The sequence below is a fragment of the Oncorhynchus gorbuscha genome, linkage group LG02, assembly GCF_021184085.1.
Source record: "Oncorhynchus gorbuscha isolate QuinsamMale2020 ecotype Even-year linkage group LG02, OgorEven_v1.0, whole genome shotgun sequence".
Lineage (NCBI taxonomy): Eukaryota > Metazoa > Chordata > Actinopteri > Salmoniformes > Salmonidae > Oncorhynchus > Oncorhynchus gorbuscha.
The window spans coordinates 65,640,613-65,656,905 of NC_060174.1; the positions used below are offsets into that span (position 1 = coordinate 65,640,613).

Below are 16,293 nucleotides of genomic sequence, written 5' to 3' on the forward strand. Positions count from 1 at the left end.
TTTTCAATTAAAGCAAAAAGTCAAGTAAAATGCTGAATTCTGATAGTGTACGGTTATTTATAAACAGAACATGGTAATGCCCTGAATCAAACTACAGGTAAAATCTTAGGCAACCCTAGTCTTGGCTATTCCCCACATTAAAATATATTGTAATAATGTACTCCACCAATTATAATAAGACAGAGCAAAATCATATTCCTTCCTGTAAATGAATGACCCCTTTCTTAGTCATCAGTTCAATTACCCCCATACCCCCTATCCAAGCTTTATATCTGCCCCTCCTTTTAGGACAAGGCCAATTGGACTGTTAGAATATTGAATCTGACAATTAATCTTAATGGTTGTACAGTCGTCTCAAATGAAACTGTGAAGGACCTCGGCGTTACTCTGGACCCTGATCTCTCTTTTGAAGAACGTATCAAGACCATTTCAAGGACAGCTTTTTTCCATCTACGTAACATTGCAAAAATCAGAAACTTTCTGTCCAAAAGTGATGCAGAAAAAATAATCCATGTTTTTGTCACTTCTAGGTTAGACTGCTGCAATGCTCTACTTTCCGGCTACCCGGATAAAGCACTAAATAAACTTCAGTTAGTGCTAAATACGGCTGCTAGAATCCTGACTAGAACTTTGATCATATTACTCCAGTGCTAGCCTCCCTACACTGGCTTCCTGTCAAAGCAAGGGCTGATTTCAAGGTTTTACTGCTAACCTACAAAGCATTACATGGGCTTGCTCCTACCTATCTCTCTGATTTGGTCCTGCCGTACATACCTACACGTACGCTACGGTCACAAGACGCAGGCCTCCTAATTGTCCCTAGAATTTCTAAGCAAACAGCTGGAGGGAGGGCTTTCTCCTATAGAGCTCCATTTTTATGGAACGGTCTGCCTACCCATGTCAGAGACTCAAACTCGGTCTCAACCTTTAATATAAGACTCATTTCTTCAGTGGGTCATAAGATTGAGTGTAGTCTGGCCCAGGAGTGGGAAGGTAAACGGAAAGGCTCTGGAGCAACGAACCGCCCTTGCTGTCTCTGCCTGGCCGGTTCCCCTCTTTCCCCTGGGATTCTTTGCCTCTAACCCTATTACAGGGGCTGAGTCACTGGCTTACTGGGGCTCTCTCATACCGTCCCTGGGAGGGGTGCGTCACCTGAGTGGGTTGAGTCACTGATGTGATCATCCTGTCCCCCCCCCACCTTGGGTTGTGCCGTGGCGGAGATCTTTGTGGGCTATACTCAGCCTTGTCACAGGATGGTAAGTTGGTGGTTGAAGATATCCCTCTCCTGTCCTATTCGGTGTCCTGTGTGAATTTAAGCGGGGGCCATTTAAGTGGGGGCTGTGCTTTGGCAAAGCGGGTGGGGTTATATCCTTCCTGTTTGGCCCTGTCTGGGGGTGTCCTCGGATGGGGCCACAGTGTCTCCTGACCCCTCCTGTCTCAGCCTCCAGTATTTATGCTGCAGTAGTTTGTGTCGGGAGGCTAGGGTCAGTTTGTTATATCTGGAGTACTTCTCCTGTCCTATTCGGTGTCCTGTGTGAATTAAAGTGTGTTCTCTCTTTCTCTCGGAGGACCTGAGCCCTAGGACCATGCCTCAGGACTACCTGACATGACTCCTTGCTGTCCCCAGTCCACCTGGCCGTGCTGCTGCTCCAGTTTCAACTGTTCTGCCTTATTATTGGACCATGCTGGTCATTTATGAACATTTGAACATCTTGGCCATGTTCTGTTATAATCTCCACCCAGCAGAGTACTGGCCACCCCACATAGCCTGGTTCCTCTCTAGGTTTCTTCCTAGGTTTTGGCCTTTCTAGGGAGTTTTTCCTAGCCACCGTGCTTCTACACCTGCATTGCTTGCTGTTTGGAGTTTTAGGCTGGGTTTCTGTACAGCACTTTGAGGCATCAGCTGATGTACGAAGGGCTATATAAATAAATTTGATTATCATAAAACGTTACACCAGTAAGCCACTATTCAGTTTGGGCAATTCTATTACTGGCCTGTGTCTCATCACCCTGTCTGTCTCCATTTTCATAGAGTATCTCTATAGTCTCTGCCCCGGGAGGACATTGTTGTTCCCTTACCTAGTTGTAGTCCCAAACCAAATGTTATTTAGAGTCAAACACCAGGTGCCCTCAGTCTCTACCACTGTTGGGTGGTCATTGCAGCTTGTGAAATATCTCGTTCACTTCCTCCTGTCTATCTCCCTCTCGGTCTTAGTGGCTGCGGTCATATCCTGTGTAAAATGTCAAGAGATAGAGGACTGTTCCTCTTTCACATACCATCAGGGCTGTAGGTGGTTGTTTTAAAGGGGGAGTTATCAGATACTGTTGCTGAGCAACTACTGTTTAGACAAACATGCAATAATCATTTTCCATATGTGTAAACACATATTGGTATTGGGATAGATATAAGAACAACTTGATTAATTGCCATCTAAAAAATATATATTCTACAATAAAAATTGGAGAAAAAAAAATGGATGGTTAAAGATGCAATCCAGGATCTTAAGCGCTTAAACATTTAAAATATTGTACGAATTGGAAATTGTAACATTTTTTATGCAGGACGTAACATATCATACGAAATGGACGACGTAGCACACAATGTTCAGGGACACGTTTTTGACTAGAGCACTACTTGCAAAACTACTGGAGAAAAAAAAAAAAAAAAAAAAAAGTCTGTTAATGGGTCGGTGGAGTTTAGACACTCCTGAGGAAGACCCTCTAGTGGTCAATTACAGGTTAATCATGAGATGCAAGGTTTGTTTTCAGGGCATTAGGGAATCACTGTCCCGTACATTTAGAAAGAACAGTAACTTTTTTTTAAACCAAGCAGTACGAAAAGCCATACTGATTAGCAAAAGTGGAACATGCTTGAAGGTTTTTCCCAGTTTGGAAGCTTGAAGGGAACAGTACATATATTTTAAACACAATCCTCCCCCCATTACTCTTTGAAACAAGACAAAACATCTATGGGTATGACATCGCAGACCTTCAGGAAACGGTGTCCTGCGGTTGTTGGCTGGCAGCCATTTTGTGCACCATGTGAAGTAGAAGAGCTTTTATACAAAACACCCAACTAGAGGCTACTTTTCCCAGCTCTGTATTGTCAGTCAAAGGGGTTTAATGAAGGGAGAAGAGATTCAACGTTCAATCACCTTTAATCCAGTTTGAACACCTGATCCCAAGATCAGTACTTACAAGACCGAACAACATTTAATTCTAAAGATCTGGAAAGCACAGTAATGTGAGATTGTAAGCCCGTCTCTGTACACCGGTAGCAAAACTACATTGACCTCAAGTTATGAAAGATATCCTGGGGGGGGGGGGTCATCAGTCAGGCGCCCTACATAGATATTGACTGGCTATCTGATCCAAGCAGGAACCAGCAGTTTTAAATACGCATAGGAAGTGAAAAACGAAGCAGTCATATTGCACCGTGACATTGTTCGAACACCCAACAGAGACTACAAAATAGAGCATAAGTTATTTAGCTGAAGTATTTTTGTTATTAGCTGCAGTATCATCGTACCAAACAAAGCTCTAGCCTTGTCTTCAGCTACTTCAACAGGGCTTTGATACCTTTTCCTAATTCAATTATTTATTTCAGAAAGTTCTCTGATGAGGAATAGATTAAGTACAATTTCATTAAAGGCCATAAGATGGACAAAGTAAAAAATGAAACCCTTTGTTGGTTGAAGTTTCGGGAAGATGGCGTACAGTATAATTTTGAGGGTGGGAGGGAGAGGGGGGTGTTGTTATAACTGTAGGGAACGGAATCTTGATCCACTGTAGTCTTGCTGTTCTTCATGGGTCTGGGCCTGTTCTCTCCTTACTCATCACCGGATGGCTATAAGTCCCACATCTATCAGTTTCTGGATCTTCTGAGCAATGCCTGGATTCTTAAGGTGACTGAGAGGGAGAAATAAGGGAGGGAAAACCAATTTTAAAAAGCCAATTAGTGTGTGATTATGGTGCATGTGCTGTATACTGTGTAGTGAGTGTGTACATGTGCGTGTGATGATGCATAGAGCTGGCCCGCTTACTCGCTGAGTGCCTGTGGATCTTTCTGCATCTGCTCCAGGATCATGCGCATGGCTGGGTCACTCATGATCTGCTGCACTTCCGGGTCAGCCATGGCCCTCCTCTTCACATCCTCTGGACTGTCGTCGTTCCTCACGTGCTGGCTCATCAGGCAGCGCTGAATGCCCTCTGTGGCCTCCTGCACCCAGAATGGAGAGCCAGATAGTTCAGCTGTTAGCCTCAGCTGTTAGCCTCAGCTGTTAGCCTCAGCTGTTAGCCTCAGCTGTTAGCCTCAGCTGTTAGCCTCAGCTGTTAGCCTCAGCTGTTAGCCTCAGCTGTTAGCCTCAGCTTGGTCAGTGACACCAACAACAAACAAACAAAAAGGTAGAAGAACTAAAAGCCATGGAGTCATATTTAATAGATATTTCTAGGGCTCTACTGTCGGCGTAATTGTCAAACGCACGATGGTTTGCAATTTTCAACCAGAAAGCCAGCACTCCTAATTTCAAACCCTAGTGCCAGGATTTGTTTTTACTTGTTTTATAATGAGCTCGCTTGCGCTGAGGTGGAAATATCTACGGCGTGTCCTTAAAAATCATGCGCCAAAGTACCAATTTCAGCATGCACTGGTGGGGGTATTTAAGACCAACCGAAAGCTGGTCTTTGAGGTAACGCATGGATTTTGACAACAGAAGCGCAGCCTATCCAGCCGTGGCGCACATGGAATAGACAGGGATGTAAACTGCTGAGGGGCCAAAAAAGTGACACTAACTAATTAAACAAAGAATATGATCTACATGATCAGTCTATTGTGTAAATTAAAAAGTGGTTAATGTGAACCCAACTCACAGCTAAAAAAATGCAAAGAAAACAACCCGATGTTATTTGTTTCCTAGACTTTACTGCAAATGACACTCAAGTCTTGAGAAAAAAACCAATACATTATTGCAGTTAGTCATGACAGCCTTTATAATAGAACGCTTGTGACCACACACACACATCTAAATATTGCACTTGGGAGAAAAACATTTTAAAGTAGAATAGAATGAAACAGGCATTCTATTTTTGCTCTATTATAGTGGCCACTATAGTAGACATTGATCAAGTGCACAAGGCTGCATGTGTGCAAAAATAAAGGTCAGAGATTTACAAAATTATAATCCCCCCCCCCCCCCCACGTGTTACGGTCAAGTTCAACACAACAAAAACTATGTCTTTGGGCTACGCTGCACATTATACACTTTCTGCCTGTGGACATCTGTTCTACTGTGCAATGTCCCAGCAGAGCATGATACCCTTTGTCAGCATAATAGATCTCTTTCAGGCAGAGAGTACACCTGGCATACCCCTTTTATCCACTGTATTGAAGAAGAGGGAAAGAGGGAAGTGTGTGGTGTTCTTTTCAACTCTAGTGGCATCCAGCTTAACCACATACTGTTGATGGAAAACATTTAAGTGTCTTACATAAGTGTCTTATATCTGCTGAAAGCTTAAGTTCTTGTTAATATAACTGCACTGTACAATTTACAGAAGCTTTTACTGCGAAAAAAAAATGGCATGCTATCGTTTGAGGAGAGCTCCGAACATCAAAACACTTTTCCCACCGTGATAGGTTTGATAAATTCACCTCTGAAGGTGAAATGTGTACTTATATTCTGAAATCTTGCTCTGATTTATCATCCAAAGGGTCCCAGAGATAACACGAAGTGTCGTTTTGTTAGATAAAATAATTTCTCATGTCCTAAAAAAGGTCCATATAGCATGCACGATCGATTTTGTATTTCCACTCGTTCAATTTGCAAAGAAAGGAAGGAAAATCTAAACCTAAACGTTGTTTCAACCAGTCAAATCACATTCGTATGTATTCCTCAGAGATCCTAGAATGTAACCAGACTTCACTATATCATTCGGGGGTGTAGTATATCCTATAGGACATCACATTTGGTCAGAGAGCGATGCCTTCATGGCACGCCGATGACGAGGGCGGTCTTCACTTGATCGACTAACTTCGTCAAATAAGCTCCAATCGGGGTCAAACAATGCGATATAGATAGCCAATGAGCTGGGCTTTACGGGAGTATCTGGAAAATGGAGCTGCTAACCATGTGCGACAGCATGCCTTTTCCTTTTGGACTAAAATTATAAGAATATTCAGAGTTATGAAAACTGGTTGTTTTGCAAAAGTTGAACTTATAATATGGCTACTAATACTGGAAAAGCCAAATCAAAGTCCAAGTTTACAGATTTGACGATATTCTTGCAGAATTGTTTTATATGAATGCAAATGTCTCCTTCACGATTTGCCCAAATGTACCTGGGTGACTTCACACTAAATGTCATGTAGTTCGCTCATACTTCAAGTTATCCGTCTGAAACCTTGCACATACACTGCTGTCATCTTGTAGACACCATTGGAATTACAACCAGAGTGATGGTTAGAATAGGGATCTTTGTTGCATTTCAAAGATGGTGGTACCAGATCTATTGTGTTATATTCTCCTACATTCCATTCACATTTCCACAAACTTCAAAGTGCTTCCTTTCAAATGGAACCAATAATATGCATATCCTTGCTTCAGGGCCTGAGCTACATGCAGTTAGATTTGGGTATGTAATTTTAGGCGAAAATTGGAGAAAAAAATAGGGGGGGGCTACCCCTTAACAGGTAGTGGGTTAGTTCGTTAGCTAGTTTCACACAGATTGCCAGGGTCCAGTAAGCAACTAACGAGTTAGAACTCGAGGACCTGCAAGGAGTCGTATACCAGTTAATACTATAGCGAATTGGTTAGGTTCTAATGTTAGCTCATCTGAGCCATCTGACTTTATTAGCAAGCTAATTTCACACCATAAACTCAATTATTTGATCCGTTAAATTGGCGAATGTTGCTCAACATTACTCTGGCTAGCTAACGGATAATTCAATCCAGCTAGCAAGATACTTAACAATGCTAATACTTGTTCCACCATACTTTCTCCCTCACCTCAAACTTTCCAAATGCCAGTTGTTTTTCAGTTACAGCTCATGACGTAACGTACACTAACCCCATTCCGTACAAATGTGCGCAAACGCGACGTTCAAACGAGGCTGCAAAAGAAAACGAATGGGACTGTAGCGACTGTGTTGACATCAAAATCTGGGGTGTGAACAAGGTTTCTATTCAAACGTTGACTGACATGGTAATGGCTCTATAGTGTAAACTGACGCTGTACGTTACATCGTAACATACAGCACGCAAAAAGCAACTAATTCTGCTTACAGCCTCTGTCCACCAGGTGTAGCACTTCTCTCACCATTTAAAAACAAGAAAGAGACAGGGTAAGGTGGGATACCTAGTCATTTGTGTCATCAGTGCAAGCTATCATGACTCTCAAAAGCCGCTGTTTACTTCTGAAGATCACTTTAGCACTGCTCCAAATTCGACACAAACCTTAAAATAGATATGTAACGACACATTATATAAACTCTTTATAGTGTTTTATTTACATTTTAGAGACGATAAGGTGATAAGTTGGACAGATCAAGTGAAAAAAGGCCATTTTCCCACACGACATCTCTCCTTCTCACTATCACGCATTAGGTTTAGCTTTCCCACCCGCCATTTTTAAAAAGACCCGACGGAGCTCATTGCCTTCTTGAATCATGTAGGGATGGGCATCATGAAGGTCTCGTCATTGATTTTGTTGGAAAGGGGAGAAATTGTGCTTTACAATGGTATTGATATTACAGTTGATCTGGAAGAATTACGTTTTTGGGGCACTAAAATGAAGGTCAAGTGTACAGACCAGCGTGATATACAAAAGTGAGTTAGCGCGCACTTATGCTGCAACAAGTAAATTAGTCGTCTCTTCTTTCTTCAGTCGGGTGCTGCTCTGCATTCTGTTGTTATGTGAACGATTGGCTGAGCCTTGGATACAGCCACTAGTATTGCTCCAAACGCACATTACTTGTTCGCTTACAGCCAGTAGGGATCCCAACACTGGATGTTTTTTATTTTAAATTACTTGTTACTGTAGCCTATGCTATTAAATAAACTGTCATATCAGTCCACAGTGGATTAGGACGAGAAAATTCCGTGCCCGCAGCCGATTTGAAATTGATGACAACATAAAGCCCGTCAATAATCTACAGAACTTGAGACGAGCACATGCAGTATTAAGCCATGGAACACCTTGATTGGCCAGTGAGTGGCCAAGCCCTCGTCACACCTACAACTTCTTTATTCATCAGAACCCAGCTCTTTCGCAGCACCACCAACAGCGATTGTGCTCATAATAACTGGCTGTGAAAACTACTAAAATATTATACTTACACCCCCCCCCCCCAGACCTATTAGATTTACCGTTGCGTTATGTTTGTTCAAATAGAGTAAAGGAGATCCTGCTAGTGTACCAATATAAATCTGTCATACTGTACCTTGGAGGTAGAGTCAAGCTCCAGAGCCTTCTCGTAGGCAACCATCGCTTTAGTGAAATCTTTCATGGCCTCCAAAGCTGCTGCCTTCCGTGTGTATCCCTTTACTGTGGAGAGAGAAGTTAAGAGGTCTATGCTTTTAAATGGCCCCCGTTCGATGCAGTTCAAAACAACTGCACGTCAGCAGTCAAGTACTCAAGACACAGCCTATTGCTTTCAGTGTCCTGACGCCCAAAATCAAGTAAGAGCAAAATGTAAACAGGCCAGTATTTAGAAAAGCTATGGGACCTGTATGTGCAAAGTAAAAGAGGGAAAAAAAGGGAGGTATTATCAAGGTTTGAAATCAACTCAAAGCGAGAATAAATTAATTTAACTATATGAAGGCATCCAAAGTTGAACGCATCACAAATGAACAGTTAGATATAGTAGACCTTGACAGTTAACGTCACTTATCTTTCAATGCATGGATCCGGAAACAAAGTAGCCCACTCAAAAAAATATGCTTTTTGGACCAGCAAATATGCAGGCTACAGATGAGTTGGCATTTCAGCCGCAAATACATTAGAAGATCATTTCAACCCGATCAGAAGCATTGTGGTCACAATCTTGCTTCCTAAATGGTATCACTGACGTGTCTTGATGAATTTGGGTGCTAAGGATTTTGCTTACTTCCATCCATTTAGAGAACCCGTTCGCAACACACATTTTTATTCGCGCCATACAAGCATTGGCTATAGAAGTGTTTTCCCCCCCTTTATAGATTATAACATTGTGGCCTACCTTCCTGTAATGTCAATAACCCAAATCAATAATTGCATTTGTCCTTTGTGAGTTTATTAACACCAAACGGCTATCCAATGGTATCCAATGGTAGTCCAAAACACACTGCAGCTATCGATTACTCCAGTTGTCCATCATGTAGTCTAAGGCTTATCTACAATATATAGGCTACCGGACTTGCAGAGAGTAGGGTATTTGATGCAAACATAGAAGTAGCCTATAACTTTTCCAATGTAGCCTACAAAATTACATTATCACATTGAGAGGTCCGTGGGGCGACGCACAATTGGCCTAGCGTCGTCTGGGTTTGGGAGGGCTTGGCCGGTAGGGATATCCTTGTCTCATCGTGCACCAGCGACTCCTGTGGCGGGCTGGGCGCAGTGCACGCTAGCCAAGGTTGCCAGGTGCACTGTGTTTCCTCTGACACATTGGTGCGGCTGGCTTCCGGGTTGGTGACGCGCTGTGTTAAGAAGCGGTGGGCTTGGTTGGGTTGTGTATCGGAGGACGCATGACTTTCAACCGTACGGGAGTTGTAGCGATGAGACAAGATAGTAGCTACTAAAACAATTGGATACCACGAAAATCGGGGAGGAAAAAAAGGGTCAAATAAAATGTTTAAAAAAAAAAATTTAAGTTGCCGAGTATTGTCCAATGAGGTTGTGGGGTGGGCCCAAAACATCTCATTGTGCACACCCCAGCAGGGCTCGAGAGCCACGACGTGTTACACAAAATTCACAATTTTCAGAGACTCTTTTCGAGTCTTGAGTGGTACTTTCAAAACTACTGGCATAAAGTCGACAAAACCTTAATAACATCTTTAACACAAATATAAAGCAGTTTCAAAGCTCAATACATACTGAAGGCAGGGTCAAGTTTGATACAGTCCTCGCAATCCTAAAAGATAGGAGAAAGGAAATATCAGTCAGTCCTTTTTGATTGATGAAGTACTAGTGGATATAACATATAATACGATAATCAAGCTGGTGTTTATAAATGAGTAATGGCGAGGATGAAGCTCATAAATGCATGGCACGACTGTAGTGAAGTGTGCTGTACCTTCAGGGCAAGCTGGAACTCCAGCAGCTTCGTGTAGCAGGCAGCTCTGTTACTGAAGAGCTTGGCGTCATTGGGGTTCCTCTTGATGGCCTCTGAGTAATGTCTCATGGCTGAAGGATAGTCTCCTGTAGAACAGAGAGGATAAACGCATCATGTCAGATATCCTCACACTCCCAGGGAATCTTTGGATCACACGCACAACTCAGGGCTGCCAACATTTGAAGAAAGTTCGGAGTGAGATTTGCTATGCGAATTTCATTACCCCCTGGCACAACCCCAAGACCAGAATATTTTACTGTGTTAAAGCAAATTTCCTGCAATTCTATATATTTTGACATGGCTTAGGCCCATGACCAGGGTGTAATTAATTAATATATATATATATATATATACATACATACACATACACACACATACATATACACACACACTGCTCAAAAAAATAAAGGGAACACTTAAACAGCACAATGTAACTCCAAGTCAATCACACTTCTGTGAAATCAAACTGTCCACTTAGGAAGCAACACTGACAATAAATTTCACATGCTGTTGTGCAAATGGAATAGACAATAGGTGGAAATTATAAAGGAGTGTTTCTGCAGGTGGTGACAATAGACCACTTCTCAGTTCCTTTGCTTCCTGGCTGATGTTCTGGTCACTTTTGAATGCTGGCGGTGCTTTCACTCTAGTGGTAGCATGAGACGGAGTCTACAACCCACACAAGTGGCTCAGGTAGTGCAGCTCATCCAGGATGGCACATCAATGCGAGCTGTGGCAAGAAGGTTTGCTGTGTCTGTCAGCGTAGTGTCCAGAGCATGGAGGCGCTACCAGGAGACAGGCCTCAGACATCAGGAGACGTGGAGGAGGCCGTAGGAGGGCAACAACCCAGCAGCAGGACCGCTACCTCCGCCTTTGTGCAAGGAGGAGCAGAAGGACCACTGCCAGAGCCCTGCAAAATTACCTCCAGCAGGCCACAAATGTGCATGTGTCTGTTCAAACGGTCAGAAACAGACTCCATGAGGGTGGTATGAGGGCCCGACGTCCACAGGTGGGATTTGCCAGAGAACACCAAGATTGGCAAATTCGCCACTGGCACCCTGTGCTCTTCACAGATGAAAGCAGGTTCACACTGAGCACGTGACAGAGTCTGGAGACGCCGTGGAGAACATTCTGCTGCCTGCAACATCCTCCAGCATGACCGGTTTGGCGGTGGGTCAGTCATGGTGTGGCATTTCTCTGGGGGGGGGGGTGAGACCATATGCTGGTGCGGTTGGCCCTGGGTTCCTCCTAAAGCAAGACAATGCTGGACCTCATGTGGCTGGAGTGTGTCAGCAGTTCCTGCAAGAGGAAGGCATTGATGCTATGGACTGGCCCGCCCATTCCCCAGACCTGAATCCAATTGAGCACATCATGTCTCGCTCCAACCACCAATGCCACGTTGCACCACAGACTCTCCAGGAGTTGGCAGATGCTTTAGTCCAGGTCTGGGAGGAGATCCCTCAGGAGACCATCCGTCACCTCATCAGGAGCATGCCCAGGCGTTGTAGGGAGGTCATACAGGCACGTGGAGGCCACACACACACACACACCACACACACACACTACTGAGCCTCATTTTGACTTGTTTTAAGGACATTACATCAAAGTTGGATCAGCCTGTAGTGTGGTTTTCCACTTAAACTTCATCAAATAACCACAGATCTTCATTGTAAAGGGTTTAAACACTGTTTCCCATGCTTGTTCAACTGCAGATGTGGCCAGGGCAATAAATTGCAATGTCCGTACTGTGAGACGCATAAGACAGCGCTACAGGGAGACAGGGCGGACAGCTGATTGTCCTTGCAGTGGCAGACCACGTGTAACAACACCTGCACAAGATCGGTACATCCGAACAGCACACCTTCGGGACAAGTACAGGATGGCAAGAACAACTGCCCGAGTTACACCAGGAACGCACAATCCCTCCATCAGTGCTGAGACTGTCCACAATAGGCTGAGAGAGGCTGGACTGAGGGCTTGTAGGTCTGTTGTAAGGCAGGTCCTCACCAGACATCACTGGCAACAATGTCACCTGTAGGCACAAACCCACCGCTGGACCAGACAGGACTGGCACAAAGTGCTCTTCACTGATGAGTCGCGGTTTTGTCTCATCAGGGGTGATGGTCGGATGCGCGTTTATCGTTACACCGAGGCCTGTACTCTGGAGCGGGATCGATTTGGAGGTGGAGGGTCAATCATGGTTTGGGGCGGTGCATCAAAGAATCATCGGACTGAGCTTGTTGTCATTGCAGGCAATCTCAACGCTGTGTGTTACAGGGAAGACATCCCCCTCCCTCATGTGTTACCTTTCCTGCAGGCTCATCCTGACATGACCCCCCCCAGCATGACAATGCCACCAGCCATATTGCTCGTTCTGTGCGTGATTTCCTGGAAGACAGGAATGTCAGTGTTCTGCCATGTCCAGTGAAGAGCCCAGAAATCGATCTCAATCCCATTGAGCACGTCTGGGACCTGTTGGATCGGAGGGTGAGGGCTAGGGCCATTCCCACCAGAAATATCCAGGAATTTGCAGGTGCCTTGGTGGAAGAGAGGGGTAACATCTCAGAGCAAGAACTGGCAAATCTGGTGCAGTCCACGAGGAGATACACTACAGTAGTTAATGCAGCTGGTGGCCACACCAGATACTGACTGTTACCTTTGCCCCCTCCTTTGTTCAGGGACACATTATTCCATTTATGTTAGGTCACATGTCAAGTTTGTCTCAGTTGTTGAATCTTATGTTCATACAAATATTTACACTTCAAGTTTGCTGAAAAGAAATGCAGTTGACAGTGAGAGGACGCTTCCTTTTTTGCTGAGTTTATATTTTTAACCACAGGTCAGGTGTATTCAGAATACTTTGAACATTAAATGAACAAAAACGTTTGACAACCTTGTTACTTTTAGATTTTTGGTGGATAAATAAACTATATATATATTTTTTAGGTGGTTTGACATTATATTCAGATAGTAATGAGAAGGGGGAGACCGGCAAATGCTAGAAAAAGTGGGAAGGTTGGAAGCAGGAATTGATCCCCGTTCTCAGGTGGAAAGTTGTATGTGACATCCTGGCAGTGTTGCCACTGTTACAGGCTTTGGTTGGACATTTGCACTTGGAGCTCAACAATTGGTGTTACCTCGTTAGTCAGTATGTGTTACACCTGTGCTGGTTTGTCATCTCGTTAGTGGGAATGTGTTTCACCTGGGCTGGCCCAGGGGATATTTAAGAGTGGCTGGCCAGTACTCCAGTCTTGAGAGCTGTGGAGGATTAACACCTATAGTTGGCGCTCCCTATTTGATTTCTGGAAAAACAAATCCTTCATCTGATGTCTCCTGTTGCTTCCATTTCTCCTGTCTAAGTTTGGTGTGGATTTTTCTTTTGTTTGCCTCTTCTTGGGCAGATTTAGTGGGTGTCTTTTCAATCCCAGTTGTTGCTAGTCAGTTCAAAACCCGTGCTTTGAGAGACATTTGGTTTTCTTGCTGGAGAATGTAATACCACTACACTGAAGCTCTGCACAGGAAAATGGTTGATGGCAGTTGGTAACCAAATCATAGACTGCCTTCAACACTTAGTCATTTGGCTGAACTCTTAAATTAAGGCTTCAAGAAAATCCTGCTAGCTCCAGGAGGGTTGGCCACCCCTGATTTTGTTTCCCTAAGTGCTGGGTGTTTGAATACGTTTCTCAATCAGACCAACCTTTCTCAATCACTCAACCCAACCTTGGTTGAGAGCTTCAAGTTCCTTGGTGTCCACATCACCAACAAACTAGAATGGACCAAACACACCAAGACAGTTCTGAAGAGGGCGCAACAAAGCCCAACAAGGCAAGTCGGCATATCCAATTTCAAATGTGATTACACTGGCAAAATTGGGTAGTGGAATAATAAGACAAGTGTGGGGAAGTGTTCTTGCTGACAACAATAATTACCCTATATTTTAGCTACCCAGACAGCTGATGACACAAGTATTTGTTTGTAAAAATGCCCTGTTGTGGGGATGAAGTCATTCTGACTGGCTGGGCCTAGCTCCTCAGTATGTGGGTTTGGCTGCGCCCCTCCCAGCCATATGAAATCCATAGATTAGGGCCTAATGGATTTATTTCAATTGACTGATTTCCTTATGAACTTTAACTGAAATTGTTGCCTTCATGTTGTTGTTCGGTATAAATAAATCTCCTGAAGACAAGATTAATAATCTTCCCCTACACCTAACCAAATTATTTGTCCATTTATCCCTCTACAAATCAGACTTACACTTTTGGGTTCACAATGTTTGACAAAATTATTTTCATAGTTCCAAATCAGGTCACTCTGCCAAACTTCCCTGCTAAAACATACTGTAGGTCTGTTTGCTGCCTTTTCATTGTCACAGTCTAAAAGCCATTCTTGAAACGAGGGGACTAATTTAAATGAGAATTAAACAGGCTTTAGTACATGCTGTCAAAACACTGCATTCTGCAATAGGGACGGGAATTACAGCAACCTCGTTGACAACATTGTACATAAAACAGCGCTACCGTGCTGCCCCTTTTCCAGTTTTATAAACTCAGAACGTTTATTTTCTCCATTAAACTCCACTCTAATCTTGAGGGGCGTTTCTTTAAAACGTGCGCGTCCAATCCCAATCATCCCTTACAGAACTAGACCGATCATATTATTCAATGTGCAGCGGTTCACAATGCTGTGGCAAGACGGGACAATGAGAGGATCCGCTCGGGATGATAAAATTGCAGGAACGGATGCAACGATTTAGAGCACAGTTGAAAAGTTAAACGCACTATATACAATGGACTAATTAGACAAATAAAAAAGCAGTACTTTCCAATGCGTGCGATAGAGGTGACATGAGAACGGTCAAACGTGTGTCATGGCCAATGCGTGAGAGTTCGCAGCTCTGCACAACCGCTCGTTGATAATCTAAAATGGTATGCAGACAACTAGAGAAACCATACCACTAAGCGCACCAATAGGAATGGCATACTTTCAATCACTGTAGCTCAAAACACACCTTTCTGGAAGGACTCGTTGCCCTTGTTCTTCTCTTCCAAGGCCTGCTCTGGGTTGATGTAGGCCAGCTTCTCCTGCTCCTTCAATACCTTCTCCGCCTGCAGACACAACGACGGGATAGTGAGACAGTGAGGGGCTAGTGAGCAACGATTGGTCAGATTGGTCATCTACCCCAGAACAATACATCCCGTCAACCCTCATTCAATACTGGCAACACGTTCTGTACCTGCTGGCACTTCTTAAGGACATCAGGAGTGCGATGCTCTGTCAGACTCTTGTTGTAAAATTGGACTGCTTCTTTGTATTTCTCCTGCTTGAAGTACGAGTTGCCAATCCTAGCCAAGGCCCTGAGAGAGGAGGATGGGGATAAAGAGACATTAAGCATTGCTGGAAAGCTGGATGACTCATGCTGACATTTACATTTCCCTGGTTTGTAGCAGAGCCCACCATTACCCGGCAATGGTGAATACGACTTAATTGGCTGCTTATTCAGGAGACCTCATCTTCCCTCATCCCATGATTGTTTGTCCCCAGCAGACACCTAGCAGTTTATAACCTAGAGGGTGACTCGCATGTATAATTACTTTCAGTGAATGGAGAAGGAACTCACTTGGCAATCTGTCTGTAGTCCTCCCGGTTCTCTCTGCCCACCTCGATGGCCTTGTCACACAGCTCCCTACACTTCTCATACTCTGCCTTCTCAAAGAACACAGCTAGGATGGACACAGAAAGAGAGACACTTTAGAAACCAATGCAACTAATTCATTATCAATCTGATTTTAAAGATTACAAAAACAATCATATGGCATTACATTGACTGTATGATGGTGCCATGGTAGGAAAAGCTCTCACTTGGAACGTTATTGAGTACCGTTTAGCCTTTTGACAATAATTATTCGTATAAACCAGAAAACTATTCTGCAAAATCACTTGCTGAGGATCCACATAAAGCAGCATAACATTTAATAATTTTATCTGCC

At 43.7% G+C, this 16,293-nt stretch overlaps 1 protein-coding gene across 3 annotated transcripts in view; it reads right to left on the reverse strand.

Annotated features, from left to right (window-relative positions):
* Nucleotides 1-3,139: 3,139 nt before the first annotated feature.
* LOC124007513 (stress-induced-phosphoprotein 1-like) overlaps nt 3,140-16,293 on the reverse strand; it is a 63,651-nt gene continuing 50,497 nt past the window's right edge. For all 3 annotated transcript variants that reach the window (XM_046318152.1, XM_046318169.1, XM_046318160.1), the window contains 8 exons: nt 15,924-16,026; nt 15,540-15,660; nt 15,315-15,411; nt 10,268-10,392; nt 10,069-10,105; nt 8,435-8,538; nt 4,044-4,219; nt 3,140-3,909 (listed from right to left, as the gene is read on the reverse strand). In XM_046318152.1, coding sequence (XP_046174108.1) covers nt 3,837-3,909; nt 4,044-4,219; nt 8,435-8,538; nt 10,069-10,105; nt 10,268-10,392; nt 15,315-15,411; nt 15,540-15,660; nt 15,924-16,026 — 836 coding nt within the window. In that variant the 3' untranslated portion in view covers nt 3,140-3,836. The remainder of the gene's footprint in view (nt 3,910-4,043; nt 4,220-8,434; nt 8,539-10,068; nt 10,106-10,267; nt 10,393-15,314; nt 15,412-15,539; nt 15,661-15,923; nt 16,027-16,293) is intronic.